This window comes from Cyprinus carpio, chromosome A2 (assembly GCF_018340385.1).
Source record: "Cyprinus carpio isolate SPL01 chromosome A2, ASM1834038v1, whole genome shotgun sequence".
In the NCBI taxonomy this organism is placed as follows: domain Eukaryota; kingdom Metazoa; phylum Chordata; class Actinopteri; order Cypriniformes; family Cyprinidae; genus Cyprinus; species Cyprinus carpio.
The window spans coordinates 3,402,814-3,423,627 of record NC_056573.1 but is presented as its reverse complement, the minus strand read 5'-3'; the positions used below and the strand labels follow the sequence as shown (position 1 = coordinate 3,423,627).

Sequence of the window (20,814 nt, the reverse complement as noted above, 5' to 3'; positions counted from 1 at the left end):
TATATATATATATATACTATGCTGCTTTGAAGCAATCTGTGCTGTATAAAGCACTGTTTAGATGAATGTGACTTGATGGAGTGCCGAAGTGCAGATCTGGTGCAAACATATCTATATCTAGGGGTACATCTTCCTTTGTTAGATTTCTACATTGCCTAAAATATCTTAGCTTCGTTTTCCTGTTTTCATATGCGCTGACGGTAATGATCAAAAAGTAGTTTAACCAATAATTTAACAATAGCATTACACATAATCGACCAATCGTGGCTCGTGAGAAGGTGGGATATACAGAGACCAGTCAAAGCGATGCAAATACACGTACTGCAGCGTGCAGCACATATTTACTGTAAACATTCATCCAAACAGAGCTTCCAGCAGCGTGGGCAGTGTTGGGATGTTTGCTAACAGTGAACTGCTGCTCAGGTATTTCAAACTTCATTTTCCTCCTAAACAAAGAACGAAAAGGAAGAACTTTGTTGTGAGTAAATCGGGGTCTTTAGGGCTCTTCAGTGCGAGGTCTCTATCATCAGTCCTCAGTTAACTCTCAGTGCGTCCTTCAGCACGTCTCGACCAGTTCCTGTTAAGTGCTTCCTCTTATTAGCCTCTTCCCAGGGCAACATCAGGTCCAACATAATCACATCCCTAATAATAGGTGGATCTTGTTGCAAATCACACAAAAATCCACGTCCAGGCACTCACATAAGAAGCAAAGTAAAAAGCCTTTATTCTGAGACAGGGCTATATATTAAAAAGACACCAACTCGTATGGTCAGGGTGATAGACAATAGAGAGTAAGCAGCAGCTCAATAGATACACCTGTGACTATACATTTTTTCTGTTTCATCTCTTAAGCCTGGAATACACTTTGCCCTGATTTTCCCCCTGGTTTACAGTCTGGAGAAGTCAGAGCCAGTGTACAGATCTGAGTTGACAGATTCCATAGAAAATCACGTAGTGTACGATGCTCACAGACTCTGATTTTTAGCTTCAGACTCTGATTCCATCCAGTCAGAGGAGATCAAACATGTTTGATATTTCAGCATATTTTAGAACACATTGTTTCATTTGTCACGCGTCTCCTAGCAACAGTGTGCAGGTTTCTGCATGAGTTTGTTGTAATCGGAACAACTTGAAAGTCTTGTGTGTGTGAATGATCCTCAGTTGTTTAGTGTATGATGCTATGTTTTTCTTTGTCACTATTTACAAAGTCAGTAAGTGTATTAAAAAATGTTCCGATTTTAAAAATCATGTAGTGTTTTTCCAGCCATTATATAAAATGGAAATGTTATGCAGTATGTATGGTCAGTATATAATATTAGACTATATTATATTGGGCTCCAGTGTGAATGTAAAGTGGATGAAGATTAAAACTTACAAAAAGAGAACAAAACAAGAAAGAGAAAAAAAAAGAAATCATATTTGATCATTTTCACAGCATTAAAAGTTAATTATAAAAATGTACAGGTAAAATATAAAAAAAACATAATAATGTGATAGGGTTACAATGTAAGTGACAAACAAAATAAACAATTAAACCATTATAAAAAAAAGATCTGTCAATCTCTAAAATTTGTGATTTGTGTGTGGTCTTCAAGTAGTTTAGGATATTTTTATAAGATTTATGTTTATTTATTATCACAGTGGTTAGTATGCGTAACCTTTAGCATCATAAATGGTATATGTCTGCCTCACATGTGATCAGAATCCAGTTTGGATTACAAACAGGAAGAAACATTTGTGTTTTGAGCAGAGGAAATGGTTTTAAATATTGATGTGAGCTGCTAGCAAGGTATTAGAACATGGGAAATGACCCTCGGTAGAATTGACCATTTCTACAGTTGTAAGTCGCTTTGGATAAAAGTGTCCAGTTTCGGTCTCTGCATCGTGACCTCACCCTCATTATATAATCGCAAGCCGCTCACTTTCATTACACACATACACACATGAGAGTGTGTCTCACTTCCCCTGCGTTCATTTAGTTCTTTCCTTTGAACTATAAAGTAATAAATACTGTGTCTCACACTGCTAGTCTGTTGCTAGGCAGAAACTATGCGGCAATCTCTGTCTCTCTGCCTTGAATTCTCTCACCGGCACTGATTCCCTTCTGCATGCCTTCCCTTTCCTCCTTCACATAGCTGTGTGTAAGAAACACTCAGAAAGCGTGGCTGTTCAAGCATTCAAACCTTCATATACTTGCATTATAATTTTGTCAGATCATATCAAGGCGAAATCACCTCCGCATTCTCAGACTCGGCCTTGTTTAAGGTCACTGTAATAATCTTTTATAAATGGATGTCTCTCTCTAGCACCAGTTCTCAATTACAAATTAGTTTGAAGAGGTATAGCCTGTTTTGTAATGTAATGTTTATTTTCTAATGTAAAACAGCCCTAATTACTTCCCTTTAATTTATCGTGATGGTAGTTTATTCCAAAATATCATAGTGACTGCAGTTATGTGTATATTTACTACTATAAAACCATAATCGGGATTTTCCACTTGAAAAAAAGAGTTTGTGGTTTCCTTATTTCTTAATAAACACTAAGTGCACATAAGAATTATATGCATGAATAAAGTCTAGTTTGAAGGTTATAAGCCTTAAAGGGACAGTTCACCCAAAAATGAAAATTCTGTCGTCATTTACTTTATGAGTTTCTTTATTCTGTTGAACACAAAAAAGAAGATATTGTGAAGAATGTTTTTAACCAAACAGCTGATGGTACCCATTGACTTCCATGGTGTTATTTCTCTACTATGGAAGTCGATGGCTGCCGTCAACTGTTTGATTACTTGAGGATGAGTAAATGATGACAATTTTCATTTTTGGGTGAACTGTCCCTTTTAATATCTTAAATAGTACAATATGTGTATTAATTACTATTTTAAGGGGTATTACATTTGAGGACGGAAAAACAGGATTTGCTTTATGGTCTAATGTGATTATTAAACTTAGCCTTAAAAAAAAAGCAATAATTAAATTTAAAAAGAGTGCTGCATGTTCAAAGTCAAAACACACAAATTTTGACAGCCATGTTTTCATATAACAAATTACACACAATTAAATATTCTAATTAACATTTATTAAAATTATCTCAAAATAAAAGTCTTTCAAAATAAAAGTCTCTGTGTATTTCTGGCTTGTTTATCATTTAAAGCATTCTTTCTTTCTTAACTCTGGTAGTTTCTATCAGGGCCACCCTGTCAATATACAGATTTTGTGATTAAAATCTGGTTATTGCTTTTTCTTTGCACATTATTATCATATGAGTAACGTCTAGGATTAGTTGACCTCTCTAATTTGTGTATATTGGTGTATTAGACAAAAAACCAAAACATCTGTATATATTGAATAAAACATGTCTTGAGTATTTTAAACTCACTTAACCAGTATTTAAGTCAAATAGTATTAAGTACTAATTTAAGTTGTTAAATGTCTGCTGCAGCCTGTTGAATTAATTAAAAATCTGAGATGCATGATTTACTGTATAGTTTTGTTTATAGAATTTATTTATCTTAAATTGGAAGTTGAACTTTAGTAAAGTCAGGTTGTAAGTAAAGTCTATTTCTACACACACACACACACACACACACACACACACACACACACACACACACACACACACACACACACCACACACACACACACACACACACACACACACACACACACACACACATATATATATATATACATATTAATGCTGTCTTAAATGTTTAGTTTTCTTGTTAGAAATTGGCATGTTAAAATTTTAGTTTTTAAATTCGATTTCAATGCAGTCCATAAATATTTTTTTCTCTCTTTCAGTCCATACAAAATATTTATCAGTGCTAATAAGCTGAAATATGCTTATGTAAGCAGAGTGTTTGCCAGGTTAGGTTTTTGTCTGAATGTTGTTAAAGAAACCTCGATTGACTTGTCTGATTAAATAATGGTGAAAAAACATTTCTGTGTGACTAATGTCTGTGGGTAAGGTTGGCAGCTGGCCTTGATCTGAGAGCGTGAGTGATACTGAAGCATGTGGAGGGTGTGGCTCAATCATCACACAATAGAGGAAACCAGATCCTGTGGCAGTTTCAGTCAGTCAGGGGAAACCCAGGACACCTTAGAGCTCCTTTAGAAACCCTGATTAGAATACAATAGAACACAATTCAACTGGCCGTGTGTTTTGTTCCTTTAAGTTCATTCCGCTTCTGTTTTTGTCTGTTTTATTTCTTTGTTTGTCCTGCTCTGGAAGTGTTTGTTCAGCATAATAGATTACATAATAGTTTTGTGCTGTAATAGCACATTTGTACAGCTTAGTGCAAAAAGTGCACGTTTTACAGGGTTTGATAAGAGTTTTGATAGCCAGCGGGTTTCAGATAGAAAAGGGCAAATGGTGAAATTAAAGTATGCTTTTTTTTTTTTTTTTTACTGCTTTATGAGCATTTATGTGAACGCTTACTGGACTAAAGAAACTACTTGATTATACATAATTCTTTTAGAAATAAGGTGTTCAGATGAGTCTCAACTATGATCATCAGGTTTTGAGGAATGTGTATTTTGTTCATTTATGTTATCATTGCATTGCATTATATGTTTTGAAACTACAGAGCTTTGATCAAATGGAGTATCAAAATATTTATTATAAAAAACTTACAAAGGCATAATATTAGGATATACAATATACAGTAGACTGTTATAAAAGCTTATTAATTTACATTACAAGCTATCAGATTTTCATCTTTTTGATCATGTAAGTAACATCTGCACCAGATTTGGGTCTCTGAATAAAAGTGACACAAAGGTGTTTGTTTTTCCTCCTCGAATGTGAGCTCCATATTCTCAGTATATAGGCCACAAACTCCTGATGTATTAAATATGATACAAAATATTTTATCTAAAGGTTCAGCTGTTCTATAAACATCACAACAGCAAATGAACCAAAAGCTTCCAGAAAAAAGGTACAAAGGCTGTACCCTTTTAAAAAGTACACTTTTATACCTTATTTACCCCCAAGGTGCACATTAAAAGATACATATTAGCACTAAAAGTGCACATTTTCTTACCTAAATGGTATCTTTTGAAAAGGTACTGCCCCAGTGACAGCTTTTGTACCGTTATTTCTGAGAGTGCACCTACAGCATCATGGTAGCAGATTCTGTATGGACAAATCTCACATTTTTCTGTGAAAATGAAAATAATCGGAACCGCTTTGTTGAAATCACATGCCCAGCCAAATGCTCACCTTATCTTGGAAACCCCCCATTATCAAGCACTTCCTGTTGAGTTCATAATAGATGACACATACACCTGTGAAATTTCCCTTTTTTGTGTGTGATGCTGCATCCGTAAGGACAGGATAAAATGTCAAACCTGGGGTTGAGAAATCCTGGTTTAGAAAAACAAATTCATGTTTAATAATTCTGGTCTTTCATATGGTGACAGAAAAGGTTGAAATATGTAATATATTAATATTCTATCCCATCTTTCTGTCCCAACAGTGGAAACTAGTGGGCGACTCTGACTGGATCGTTCATATTGCCAAATTCTCCCTGTTGGTGGGCTCCATCTTTGGATACTTGGTGTTGGGAGTTTTGGCGGATCGGTGAGTGTCTAAAAATGTCTTACTTTTCTGAATCAGAACCAGTCACGCCACTCATTTTTAATGATTTTTCAAGCACGAGATGATTACTTTGTGGTCCCTCTCATGTTCATGTACACAGATGTGTAAGTCAGTCCGTAACTGCGTAAGAACTCAGCACGGATGTTTGGTTTGGTGTTGCCTCCTGTCACAGTCCTCATGCCACATTATTAATTATTTTCTGGATCCAACCCTGCTGTGAATGTCTGTGTTAGCTTGAGATCTGTAAAAAATTTTCAGGGACTTGGTATGGATCAGCATTTTTTTTCTTTCTCTGTTCATGTGTTTTTATATTCATCAGCATTATTTATCCCTCTGATAAATATAGTTGATGTCATGTGACTGAAGTGGATGTTTAAGTAAATATCAACATGCCCTCTAGCTTTCGACATGGGCATTACTCCGACACATACAGCCATTCCTGCATTCATGACCTCTAGCCTTATATATTCATTAGATAACATGAAACTCATTAAGTGACAGATAATATTGTGTGTGTGTGTGTGTGTGTGTGTGTGTGTGTGCTCTCTCTGAAGTGCACTTAAGGCATGCAGCTGTGCAGGAAAAAAAGTGGACTAAATGCATAAAAAAATCAGTCGAATCAAATCTTGGTAGTCATTAAAATACAATGTAGGGTTAAGATTAGGGAAACTTTTCTGATATTATCTTATGATTATTTTATGATTAATTGCATTGCACCATGCTCTTATATGGAAATGTTCTGGGTGTGTTTTCTGCAGATGACTAACCTCGGTCACAGAACGTTTTAGTGAGAAGTTCTCTTAAGCGTATGAATACAAATAAACCACTCAGTTATTACTGAGTCCTATTGTTTGTTGCCGAGCACAATGGGTTTTGTGTCGTGAGTTATTTGCTGCCAAGAGCATGAAATCATCAAGTCAGTTTTCCTATTCAGCATATGTCATGTTTATAACGTTATTGGGCCTGTGCAGTTCATGATAATGATAATGCATTTCAGTCGTAGCATTTTAAAGGGATCGTTCAGAACTTGTTTTCTAATTTCTCCTTTAGTGGACTTTAAAAAAAAGTTTAGTTTTTTTGAGTGACCTGTCGCTTTAAGGACTTGTTTGATTGCTTTTGTACAATAAACAATGCCACTGTGTTGACTCGCTTGATGTCTCAATTTAATATGACACATATAATATAAATTAAAATCCGGTTGAGGAACACTGCTATAAGCCGTTTTGTAAATTGGCCTTGTTTTGTCTTTTCTAACACTCAGGTTTGGAAGGCACCCGGTCCTGATCCTGTCCGTCATCTTCATGTTAATTTTCGGCATTATGGTGGCCTTCTCCGTCAACGTCCCAATGTTCATCACCCTGCGCTTCTTTGAGGGCTTCTGCTTGGCTGGAATCACACTCTCGCTCTATGCACTGAGTAAGTATAATGTCTGAGTTTAAACAGCTTCGGTCCAGAAGACAACACACCTTTACATTCACTGAGGCATTATCCTTCATTCATCAGAACTGCAACATTTGTTTCAAGATAATACATTTACTTACAATTACACAACAAATCAAAAATATATACACATCCACATTAAATATACACAATAATGCACATATTACACCATGTACAATAACAGACAGAATGCTAAATTTGTAGTAACAATTAGGATTAATAACCTGTCTTTGCATATCTTTGCATTACAGTTCACCGCTTGATGCAATTAGCTCGAGTCTCCTTATCTTTTTACCGTGGTCACAAGTGTTACAAATATCCTGACCAGTGCTCGTCATAATGTGAGTCTTGTTTTGGGAAGCACTGAAAAGGATCAGGGTGTTTATGTGTACAAAACACTGGGTTTGTGGATGGAGAAAGAGAAGTGCAGTAATGCAGCACTTCATCCAGAGCTTGCTTTGTGAAAGTCACATGATGCTGAACGCTCTCAGAGGTGTTTCTCAGAAAGTCATTGCTGCTGTAGAGCAAAGGCTGAGGATGCTGTTTTTTGGTGGTGTTCTGGACTGTGTTGGATTCTGAGATCTTGACTTGCTGATTTTCTCAACACGCTCCAGTCCAACTGTGCTATGACTGATAACAGTTCTTTATTTATCTTTGCTTTTAATACCTAATAATGTTAAAAGGCTCAAAGTACAGTAGATGCACTGTATGCTAGACTCTTATTTGGTGGTGGTGTATAATGACCAAACCAGTTTATCAGCGGATTTATAGGGAAATTTGAGATTATTGGCATCAGGTGATGATCGTTCGCTCTCAGAAGTTTCATTTCCCCCTGGAATTAATTCCAAAAAATTTACCAACAGCCTCATCAATAGGTAATAAATATTTCCTGATTTCAGTGTTTTTATTCACTAGGCAGTGAATTTTGAGTAAATACATGATGTTTGTTTGATTTCAGTAATTGTGTGCACATTTGTGCCTCATTTGCTATCATTCAATTCATTTGAATACAGTATACCAGTATTATATTGTTACTGGCCACTCTTCTCACTAGATTTTGCTATCAGCCATTAAAAACAGGTCAAACACGAAGAAAAAAAAAAAAAAAAAAAAAAACTATTACTGTACAATAACCAAAAATGGATTGGAAATTAAAATCACCTACAGAATGACTATAGTAACAACAATCAACAGTAATAATTAAAAAAGTAAATTTATTGATAAGCAAGAACAACTAAAAATGGACAAAAATGTGGGCAAAAGTTAGTACCCGCCCACTTTTTCAGCGATGTTGGTTCCAGAACTAATTTTTCCCATAGGATTTTTTTTTTAAAGAAGTCTTTGTTCTGAACCACTATTCATAAAATTATGTAAAGTTGATCGTATCTATAGAAATAATATATTTTACGCTTTTTGCAAAATGTGCATATTTATACAAATATTTTATTTCGATAGCATATGTATATAGGGAGGCTGTAAATTATGTCATTTGCGTAGTGGGCGGAGCTAACAAAAAAAACTAAAACTACTAATTCCGGTAGTAAACATGATTATTTTAAAAATAAATTGATTTAATGCAAATAAAGCAAATGCATCACTTAACAACCTCAGAGCTAACAACAGGTCTGCCTTTAAAGGTTTATCAGTTATTGTTAAAAATCAAATTCCCGATGGAGAAAATGAATGACTTTTACACTCTGTATTGAATAGTAGTTGAATATATTGCAGTCAAGGATTTCTTTCTATGCACCATTATCAAAACAAACTGATTAAAAACAACTAATCATCATTAAATGATTATGAATGATCATCAAACCAAACTGGGTCAAATCAGCTCCGCTTCCTTACCCAACAGTCACTGGGTTGAGAAAATCACCCAGCCTTATAGGCAACATGTGTATGATTTGTGTCTCTCACATAAAGGTCTTGCTCTTAGAGTGTCTCGGAGGGTAATTGTGGTCTCTCAGTTTGTTAGAGTCATTCAGATGGATTACTCACAGACTAACAGTGACCTTCTACATGCTTAACAGTGAAGACATTTTATGATGAGTGATAATCCTCTTTAGATGATCAGTGCCATTGCAATGGCCGTTCCAGTAATAGGGTTTGCCACCAGTGCCTCAGCTGAAAAGCTTTGACTCCACGTTGTAATTGCCGTACAATGGGTACGGAGGGCCTTCATTTCCTTGTCATAGTAATTTTCTCAACCACATCTACCCAAAAATAGACCAGTTCTGGGCATTAAATAGCTGTTGTTATTTTGATATGCTCATTTTATTTTATTCCCTCTAATAAAACTTTTGAAGGAATAGTTCACCCCCAAAAATGTATATTGTCTTCATTTACTCACCCTCAAGTTTCTTTCTTCTGTTGAACACAAACAGAGATATTTTAAAGAATGTTGGTAACCAAACAATTGACGGTAGCCATTGACTTGCATAGTATGGAAAAAAATACTATGGAAACCAATGTTTCAACTGTTTGCTTTCCAACATTCTTCAAAATATCTTCTTTTAGTATAGTAAAACATCTTGGGTAAATAATTTCATGATAGTCTCGGTTGTCAAAAAATCTTCTTTGTAATTGGGAGTGTATTTTTTTATTTCTAGGACTGAAACTATTTGTGCAACAGTAATTTGCCAGTATGGTGTAAAATCTCAGTAAGCGCTGACACAAACTGAAATGCAGTGATTGTTTGCATCTATTCCCTATTTTTCAGGCTGCTTTTAAATATCTTTTTTTATTTTTTTTATGTCTTGTCATTTATTAATTACCCTTGTGTCACTGAAAACTCACTTTTCTCTTCATGTGGAAAAATGATGCATACAAAAAATAAATAAATAAAAATAAAAGCTGATAATCCGCTTCCTCTAGTGCTTTGTTATTCAAACTTTGTGGGTGAAGAGACGAATCACCATTGGTTCTTACACTGGGGGCTGTTGCTATGCAAATATCTCACAGAGCTACAGCCCTGACAACCCCACCCTGAGCCTGATGTAGATACAGATGGAAAGAGAGTAGACAAAAAGCAAACAGCAAAAAACATATTTTCTCAACAACACTTTAAAGTTTAAAAGTGAACTGGTTAATGTGCAGAGTCAAATGTTAGTAGTAAGCCCTTTGTAGGTTCTTTCTAAACAGTGTGAACACTGTGGCTCTGTGCTTTTCCATTCATCTCAGTGACAGTATTTGATTTGTGTGCTGCCATATTTGCACATGGTACATTTTTATGCCAATAACCTGAGTTATTTAATGTTAATTAATGACAGAATATTCATTTTTGGGTGAGCTAGCCCTTTAAATAATTGTACGAATTTAAGTACAGTCTTGATTAAATTCAACAAACGTGAAATATTCTAATATGTAGAATGTCCTTCAGAATTTTGACCCCTCTTTGCATTAAGTGTACAGATTCATAGCAAACCGTTGCATCGGTGGAGGACGACCTCCTTAAATGTCCTGATCATTAATGGGAAGTGTTGCTCAGCTTGTCCCTATAAAATCCCCCTAGATTTGCCGTGATGTTATAGATTTCATATAGCACGGTATCCACATTTAGGCTATACTAAAACAATAGTATATTATTAAAATCAAGCGGAAAAAATTCATCAAACCTTGCTGCATAAGACAGAAAAGGCCAGATCTTAGTACCTAAAAACAATAACATGTGTTCATCAAACCTTGCTGCATAAGACAGAAAAGGCCAGATCTGTGGACCGAAAGTCAAGCTGAGGATTAAAATCCTTTGTTAGAGAGGCTAAATGTAAAATGTAGTATCTAAGAACATTAACTTGTGATACTCAAAGACAACTACTCTTGTTCCTCGGGTAGACTGGGTGTGCCAAACAGTTGCCGGTAGTCATTGACTTCTATAGTTTGGGGAAAAAATGCGCTGGAACTCAAAGGCTAATGGTTTGGTTTCCAGCATTTTTCAAAATACCTTCTTATGTGTTCAAAAGAAGAATTAAACTCATACAGGTTTGGAACAATTTGAGGGTGAGCAAATGATGTAATTTTTGGGTGAACTATCCCTTTAAACCCTTTCCCCCCCAAACAGTTACGCTGACAAATTAAACATTGATCTAACTGAACAGCTCACATCACCGGCAGCTGAGAAATCCAGAGATATAAGAGCAAATCAGAACATGAACACTGCACAGAAACTAGATGGGACTAGACCGTTAATCAACATCCACAGAGAGAATCCAACCGGAACAATACAAGACTGACCAGGCAACAGTAGAGCTACGCCCAGAATGAACATGCAGACCGTAATTCTAACAGACTAGAGAAACAAGACTAGGCTAGATCAACTGGAACAAGCTGCAGCTGGACCAGCTTAGAGAATGATTCATGAGAGTATAAAAGAAAGAAATGATTGCTAGAGAACAAAGACTGCTGGGAATAATTGATGTCAACGTGGCCGTGAATCAACTCAACACAGGAGTACAAAAACAAGACACACAGGCAAGTGAGGAAAAAAGGATAAGGCACATGGACAGACACACAGCCTTGAAAACAACATTCTATATTTCCACTTCGTTATTAAATAATGGTACAGTGCATGGATATTTAATGAGTCACGAAGACAAGGCTCCGTAGCCTTCCCTGCCATCAAGAAGTTTAATTTTGGGATATCCCGGTCATATTCCTTCCCTACCAGCAGAAGGCATCATTGACCGACAGCCAAAAGCCTGACCGAAAATCACCCAATTTGAAGCGTTTCAGTTGCACATGATTAGTTTTTAGGATATGCATATGCAAATTAAATCATACTCCAGATTTATCTGTAGTTCATGGTCTCTTCAGGGAAGGATAAGCAATATATTGAAATCATCAAGGTGGGTATATTTGCTGCGCACTGCTGACACAGCAAACTGATTGAACTCAAAATACATATATTCTTTATGTACGTAAGTATGAACATATATGTGGTATTAATAGCAGAAACTAATTGGAATATGCAATAAATATTACAATGCAAGCCTATGTTACTATACTGTAAAAAAACAAAAAACAAAACAAAAAAAACATTTAACATGCATCATCTTGGAGTTAAAGCATGTGTTTAAGTCCGTGTGCAGTGTTATTTCTCTGAGTGATGTTATGATGTGTGTATTTTATTTCCTGATTCTGCAACAAATATTTCAAACTCTTTAAGACCGTGCAAATTCTGTAGCTTTATACGAGAATTACAGTTTACGTAGGAGTAAAGTGTTAATGTACATGTATGTTATTAAATTGATTATTAATTTAACTCTTGTTTAAATCATTAACTGCTTCAAAATGCATGCTGTTAACAAAATCATCGTTGAAACATTTGCAGTTAGCTTACTGTACGAATAAAAACAAAACAACATAATTAGATAAACACTGTAAATCACTGCACTTTTATACTTTCACATTTGTAACAGATGTTGAGATAATTTGTCCATCCACTGATCTAATGTTCTCTACTGTAACGAATATGAATACAATGTTTTGATAAGCAGGGGAAATTCCTGACTTCAAACAGATATCTATTTGAATGCTCACTACTGATCTTAATGCTATTGTGAAGTGTTATGAATGTATGATGATCCATGATATCCCAGGATAGCAGGATCGATCACAGACTTGATTATGTGTGGTGCCTGCTGTATTTCACACACTAGTGTTAAATTTCTCTCATTCTTGGAAACGTTAGCTAATGAGAGCACTGATTCAATCATGTGCATGTGGACAGAACTTTCAGTACGTACTTACAGTGTCCTGATATTCATATTGAGATGCCCTAGATAACAAGTCTATGGCTAGGGTCAGTAGCAATCTGAATAGTTAACGACGGTCTATTATAGGTGGATTATAACGACGGATATTCATGTCTGTGCCCTTTGAAGACATCCAGTTTTTTTTCTTCTATAAAACAACCATAAGATTAAATCACAAATACATCAAACATAACTTAAAACCCAATATAAACTTCCATATTATAAAATTGGAAATTATTGGCCTTTTTTCTGTAATTCAGTTCCTTGCATAACTCATAAGTTGGTGCTGTGCATAAATTATTGTGTTCTTTGAGAATATGCATCTTTAATTAAGAACAAGTTTAGTATATCACTTTCAAATGAATTGGTTCTGTATTAGTTTGTGATCTGTGATTGAGAACAGAACCTGTATTAGAGCGAGTCAGCCATGCAGCGTTTGTTGTTGCAGCAAGGAATACTGGTAAAGTTACTCTGTCAACAGTCCAGATTTGTCTCAAAATAAACTCAAACTTACCTGTCTAGCTGCATAAACCTGCTTTTTGAGTCCTTTTTGAAAACCAACATGATGATAAATGGTCTAATCTAAAATTGAAACATTATGTTTCCAATCCAGTGCAGTCATTTATGTTTTCTAATTGCATTTTGATTTCAAATTAATCAAAAAAAACAATACAATTCAACACAAAAAAAATACAAGACTTTGTGACTCATAAAATGCAAGTCAATGGCTACCGTCACTTTGAGAATCAAAAAAAGCATACAAGGCAACACAAAATTAATATGAGGGTCAACTGAACAATATTTACAACATTATTACCTGTAATCTAAGCCTCAGGCAAACGGGAAAATTAATTCTCTTCCACAAACTGGTTCTTTCAGAAAGTTAGTTTCAGTGAACTGGTTCAAATAAGCGAATCAACAGTTTATGTAATCACGCAATGATGTAACGTATGCGCAATTATATTATTAAAGCACCCGATAATGATGACAAACACTGATGTTTTACATGTATAAAGCATATAAAGTGAACAAACTAGTCTTCATTAACTCACCTTTATACACAAACCATTAGAAACCATAAAAACTTTAATTTGGCCCCTTCATTCAAGCGTTCGGTTCACACATGCGCAGATCTGCTTCTCATCGGTCATCTTTTTCACCAAAAAGAAGCGGTTCAAAAGAATGATTCATTTGCAAACCTGACATCATTTGGGACCGTAATGTAATTTATTCTTACTGTTTTTGTTTCTTTCATTCTTGCTTTCTTGCTCTCAAATCTTTAGCTCTTTTGTAATCAGAGGAGATGTGCCGTCAGTGTTTTGTTCGCTGACTGGAGTAAAGTTCAGTGGTTGAGACTGTGTTCTTTAGAGACTTCTTCAGAGCAACAGGCTTTTATCTGTGACTTTTGACCAAGACCACCACATCTAACACCACCTGCACTTCACTGGGGTTTTTCTCCTGTTACTCAATCCCTTTTCTCTCTGTAGACACAGAAACACTGTTCAAACGCTATAAATCTACTTAGAGATGCCAACGGCTTCACTTATCATGCATTCCCTGGGAATCAGACTCATGGCCACAGCATTATCAGTGTTATTCTTTACTGTTTGACATTGATGAAAAAAAAAAGAATTAGTAACCCTCATGTCATTCCATGACACACAAATGGAGCAGTCCTGACATGGAATGCATTTGAATATGTGACATAATAGCAGGAAGTCATGAGTGACTCATGTGATGGGGGAAGGTCATAATGTCAAAAAAAAGACAAACAACCCTACAGCCCTGATCCCTCACGGCGCCCTCTTCTGGTGGACTATCATTAGGATTTTCAGCCACAGACTGCATCAAGTTCAATAATAGATAAATCTTTATATATCATCATGGTTTGGATTAGGATTATTTGTAGTCATTAGCCTTTTTTTTAAACAATAGAAATCATTTGTATGTCCTCCTTTAGCTAGTTTGTGTGTGTGTGTGTGTGTGTGTGTGTGTGTGTGTGTGTGTGTGTGTGTGTGTACTGGTATATATGATTTATGAGGACACAAATGTGTATAATGACAGGGTACTACAACGTAAACATGGTTTATGGACACTTCTTGTGTCCCTGTGAAACAAAAGACTTAAAAACATACAAAACAATGTTTTATGAAATTAAAAAATTGTCAGTAGTTGTCTGTGAGGGGCAGGTTTAGGTGTAGGGAGATAGAAAATACAGTTTGTACAGTATAAAAACCATTACACCCATGTAGAGTCCCTGTAAACCACACATGCAAGTGTGTGTGTGTGTGTGTGTGTGTGTGTGTGGAGTGTTTTTCAGGAGCTGCTGAGCTGGGGGAACATGGGGGATTTGGATCAGCTGGGTTAACAGGCTCAGCAAGCCTTCATGTGCAGCATTTTAAAGGATAATAGGAGTAAAGGTTTTCCAAAAGAGAAAAGCGGTTCATTTAGGAGGTTCGTTTTCAGTTGCGATGCTGATTAGCAGTACTTGTCAAAGTTTGCAAACATTGTTTTTAGTGAAGACTTGCTGAAGTTATGCTCACCAACGCTGCATATATTTGATCAATAATACAGTATAACAGTAATATTGTGAAATATTATTACAAATTGAATTTTAGTATATTTTAAAATATTTAAAAATGATTTTGCACACAGTACTCACAAATTTGTAGCTCACTCTGTCAGCTGATAAAACTCTACCCACTGATTCATTGATTCCATATTCAATATGCACTGATTACTGATTGTTATTGCTGATATTTTATTGAACTTTATTGGTTACACATTTATTAATTCAGCAGACACTTTTATTCAGACCAACTTGGCAGTGAGAAGTATAACTTTTCAGTGAAAAACACTCGAGGCATACACATTTACACATTTCCAAGAGTGATGTTAGATCGATGTTAAACTGGTCACTGCCGTAAAACACAATTTGTGGCCACACTTGAACATGTTTATAAATTGAGATTGATGTTAAACTGGTCACTGCCATAGATGCACAAACCTGCCATTTATTCTGTCACATAAACATGCTGTGTGGCATTAATTGTGTTTTACAAGTGATTATTAATTTATTTCATAGTTTTTCTTTTTTGTGTGCATGCTTTTGTAGATAACACTAAGTCATCTGCTTTTGAGTCAGACCTTCCATAAACCTTTATTTTATTTTCATAAAATGTTATTGAAGTCCCTCACTGAGAATAAAAATGATGACCGTTACAGTTTTTGTGCAGTGGGTTATGCACTGAAAGTGGTACTTGAGGATCACTCAGTGAAACCATTAACTCATCTACCAAATCCTCTCAGAGTCTGCAAACCACAAGCACATTATCTGCTTAACACTCGGTCTGCAAAAGCAAAACCAACTATTTGCAAAACACTAAGCACACTTCTCTACATTAGACAAACTATTCAAAAAGAACAGCTCTTGTATTACAAATAAAAACGTAGAATTCAACTGAAAAAGAAAATATAGAAACAAAAAAAAGTTCAAAATATTAATACGATCTATAATAATATTTCAGTGATACTAAATCAGCACTGTGGAGTTTAAGTCAATCACTTTTCCTCTTTTGAATCTATTCAAATTTTTCATATTTCAAAATCGAAAATACTATTTTGTGACATTCAATGCAACAGGTTTTCACGTTTCTATGAAAACTTGAAAGAAAAAAAAAGTGAAATATTTGGTTTGAAAAAAATTGTGGTTGTGCTTTAACTTTTGTTTGAGCTTTCTTTAAAATATATAACAATTGGTTTGATATTTTGTATCTAATGCAGTTCAATTCGGACATTTTTAAGCGTGACTCAAGAGTCTGGATGTTTATGTCTAATGTTTACATTTATATTCCTGCCGGGGCTGTAAAATAGTTCTGTTTCCTAAGTGAAATGACCATGTTTACGAAACCGATCTGGATGTTTCGTATGTGTTCGTAATACAGCCCCTGCTCTTCATCATCTAGCTGAGAAACAGAGCGGTTTTATTCTGTGTGATTAAAGCCTGAGCTCCGTCTTTCAACACAGAGCATGATTCAGAAGGGCTGCTCATTGAAATTCTAGGCTTTTGTGAAGGATCGTGCAGTCACTGTGTTCCCACCAGAGTCCTGTCACCTCGAAAAGCTCTCTCCCAAACCGCTCACCCGTGTCAGACCCTGCTGTAGGTTCTGTGGGTTTGCCATCATTGGATATTGCAGTACTGGTCTGTCACTGAAGACCACCCGTGCTGTCTGCATGCGCTTCTGCATTATGAATACTAAAGAGTCATTCAGTTAAAGGGACAATTCGCCCAAAAATGAAAATCCTGTCATCATTTACTCACCCTCAAGTTGTTTCAAACCTGTATGAGTTTATTTCTTTCCTTCTGAACACAGAAGAACATATTTAAAAAAAGAAAAAAGAAAAAAGTTGATTGACTTCCATAGTATTTTTTTTCCATACTATGGAAGTCAATGTGGACCATCAACTGTTTGATTACCAATATTCTTCAAGATATCATCTTCTGTGTTCAACAGAAAAAAGAAACTCATACAGGTTTGAAATAACTTGAGGGTGAGTAAATGATGACAGGATTTTCATTTTTGGGCGAACTGTCCCTTTGACTGCAGACAGATAACATGCATTGATTTCAGAGTCATTTTAAAGTCCCATAAGTGAAGAAAAATCTCTGATACAGTGTCTGCACGACATTATATGAGCTGTTTCATGCCTTTTACAGAAAAATCAATATGGCTTTATGTTTCCATCCATGTATTATTTGCTTTATTTGCAAATGTTTTATATGCTATTCTCAAATTCTTCACATGTTAAATTTGCTTCTTTGAAAGGAAGCACAGTTATATGACTCAAACTTTCGTTGAAAGCTTAAATAATGTTATGGTGATATATGGCATTTGCAGTGTGCCTTAAAGGCAGAGTTGACCCAAAAACAATCCTGTCATCATTAACTTGTTCCAAACCTTTCTTTGTTCTTCTAAACACAAAAGAAGATATTTTGAACAATATCAGCAACCAACGGTTGACTTCCAGTGTATTTTATTTCCCCCAATTCTATGAAAGTCAGTGGCTACCATCAACTGTCTTCTTTTGTGTTCAACAGAAGAAAGAAACTCGTACAGGTTTAGAACAAGTAAATGATGAGCGTTTTCAATTTTGGGTGAACTATCCCTTCATTAAACACACACACACACACACACACACACACACACACACACACACACACACACACACACACACACACCCCTCACACACACACACACACACACACACCGCACACACACACCGCACACACACACACCGCACACACACACACACACACAGACACACACACCACACACACACACACACACACACACACACACACACACACACACACACACAGACACATACACACAGTTTAATTCTACAGTAACAGTGAGTTGCTGCATTGCTTTGCAACCACAAACAGCATGCAATTTTAAGTAATAAACTATACTATTTGGAGAAGAATCATGGTGATAATTGATAAAAATAATAACATTTGATGAATGCAAATATTTACTGAACTTTCTGAACATTCGTCTTTTATTATATCATTATTGCATTTTTACATTTTACAAAAGCTCGGTCTAAATTCCCAGCAGCCCTTCTCTTTAGAAAAGTCACTCTAATTGTTGCAGTTATTAAGACCTCTATGTTAACTGATGCTGGATGTGTGTCTGCAGGGATAGAGCTGTGTCTGCCGGGATGGCGTTTCTCCATGACCATGGTGGCAAACTTCATGATGTTGGCAGGACAGTTGCTCTTGCCGGGATTGACGGTCATCTGTCGCGACTGGCAGATTCTGCAAGTAGTCGTAATCTGCCCTCTGTTACTCATGCTGTCCTATATCTGGTAAGCAACCGTGCCACGGCTGTTTAAAAATAAGTTTGTGTTTGGTTGTTCTTCAAACCAAGGTTTGACCCGTTTACAGTTACAGTGAGTTTACAGAAAAAAACTTTATTAAGCAGCATAATCATTTTCAACTGTGCAGGTAATGCTGAAAGTTGCTTAATAAGCACAAATACGAAGGATTATATAACACAAGGTTTTTATAGTAGATTGGAGTAACGACTGCTGAAAATGGCCTTTGCATCTCAGATAAACTTACAATTTAAAAATGGAATACTTCAAACCATAAGAATCATAAATTGACTCTAATTTTTCCACTCAAAAGCAAAAGTTTTCAGTTAGTAATGCCATTGTAAAAATGCACTGTTTACCATCAAGCATGATTCAAATGGAAAACAGTCCAAAATCAGGTTACCGTAACAATGCAAGTAATTCAACTGGTGACCTGCTTTGTGTAAAATAAAACCGCTTTATAAAACCTCTGATATGACTGGAGACGTCTCATTCTCATCTCATGTCTTTAAACAAATTAACTTTTATATCAGTTACAAGTGGTAGATGGAATAAGATGAATGGCATGACAATATGCTACAGTACATTAAATAATCGTAGTATAAGAGGATTTTTACTTTTTACTGGGTGAATTTTTGCCTTGTAATTATCATACTTTTTTAATATAGTTCTTTGTTAATTGTGCAACTTGTTGTTTTTGCCATGAAGATAGCCTTGCTGTTGTCAGTGTACATGCTTTAAATGTACAGTATACTGTATGTAACATTTCTATATAACAATTTCCTTATTTTTTAATTTTCACCAAATTAATAGGGATTTTGTGATAGTAGAAGGATTTTGTCACCATATGAGACATGAAAAAAACTACTGCAAGTAGAGATGATACATTTTTAACCACATCAATGAATGTTTACTTTATTCTGTAAGTCTGTTAAGTGTTTCTGTGTTCTTTATTCAGCAGCTAACATTCAGTGATAACGCTCTGTTTTCCTGCTAAGTATGTTAAGCCCCAAACAGATGTAGTAAAGTATGTCTGTTTTTATTCATCAGGATCTTTCCGGAGTCTCTGCGCTGGCTGCTTGCGACCCAGCAGTACAGTCGCTCCAAATGGATCATGGAGCGCTTCGCAATAAAGAACAACATCAGTCTAGAGGAGGACGCAGCGGAGCTCATGACCGGTACACAAGCAAAGAGAAAACAATGTGAAAAAAATATGAACTAGCTATCCCAACAGCTTTAATAGAATAAACATCTGTTTAAGATAAGATATAAATTGGAAAAATACATGCTGCAAAATATCAGAACAAAATCTGAACAATTGCAAAACTGCTAAAAACATGATTTACTAGTCCAGAGAAAACAATCACAACCATCCTCCCTTAAAGATCAATCAATCAGTGTAGGATTCTTTCTAGATTTAGATACTGCAATGCAAACTAGTTTTCAAAACACAAACCTTAACCACTTTAGATTCAGTGCGGCATCACTCAGCTTTTATTTATTTTACTAAATAATTTTGTGATGTTCACACGTAGGCCTGTTCCCTATTTTTCATAATGCATTGACTAATTGACCATTATTTATATTCTTCCTCATTTCAACACTGGTATGACTTTCTTCTGTGGAACACAAAACCGGTTTTGCTAACCATGCGTCTATCCCGTATCTACCATTTACAAGACCTGAGTCTCCGTCAGACGAGCCGTGCACTATATCTAAAGTCAACAGGCTCTGGCTGCTGGCAGTGTGAACATTTCAGGAGCAAAGTGCCCTACAAAGGCAAAACCTAGTAACTACACCTTGATTTTTGTCATCCAGCACGTGAAAGCTGCAACCATTGAATGCATTAATTGCCCCAATGTTTAACACTTTCAAACTGTTTTTTGGTTCAATAAGTGCATCATTTAAACTTTATGTAAAAATTAGTGACATGCAGTGACCACCAACAGGAGCTAAAGTCAGCATAAAATTAAAACTGACTTAATGCGTGTTAGTGCTCTTATTTGTATGCAATTAAAGTCATGCATATTTTAAATAATATGACCTCATTATCTTTGATCAAAACGCCATTACTTGATCTTCCTGTGATATTACTTCTGTGTTATTAAGTCCTATAAGAAACAATTTTTTCTTGTTCGACACA

General features: G+C 35.7%; 1 protein-coding gene across 1 annotated transcript in view; it reads left to right on the top strand.

Moving 5' to 3' along the window:
* Nucleotides 1-20,814, top strand: part of slc22a23 (solute carrier family 22 member 23) — a 44,546-nt gene that overhangs the window by 11,127 nt on the left and 12,605 nt on the right. The window contains exons 2-5 of the mRNA XM_042769470.1: nt 5,480-5,583; nt 6,863-7,017; nt 18,494-18,662; nt 19,722-19,849. Of these exons, the coding sequence (XP_042625404.1) occupies nt 5,480-5,583; nt 6,863-7,017; nt 18,494-18,662; nt 19,722-19,849 (556 nt within the window). The remainder of the gene's footprint in view (nt 1-5,479; nt 5,584-6,862; nt 7,018-18,493; nt 18,663-19,721; nt 19,850-20,814) is intronic.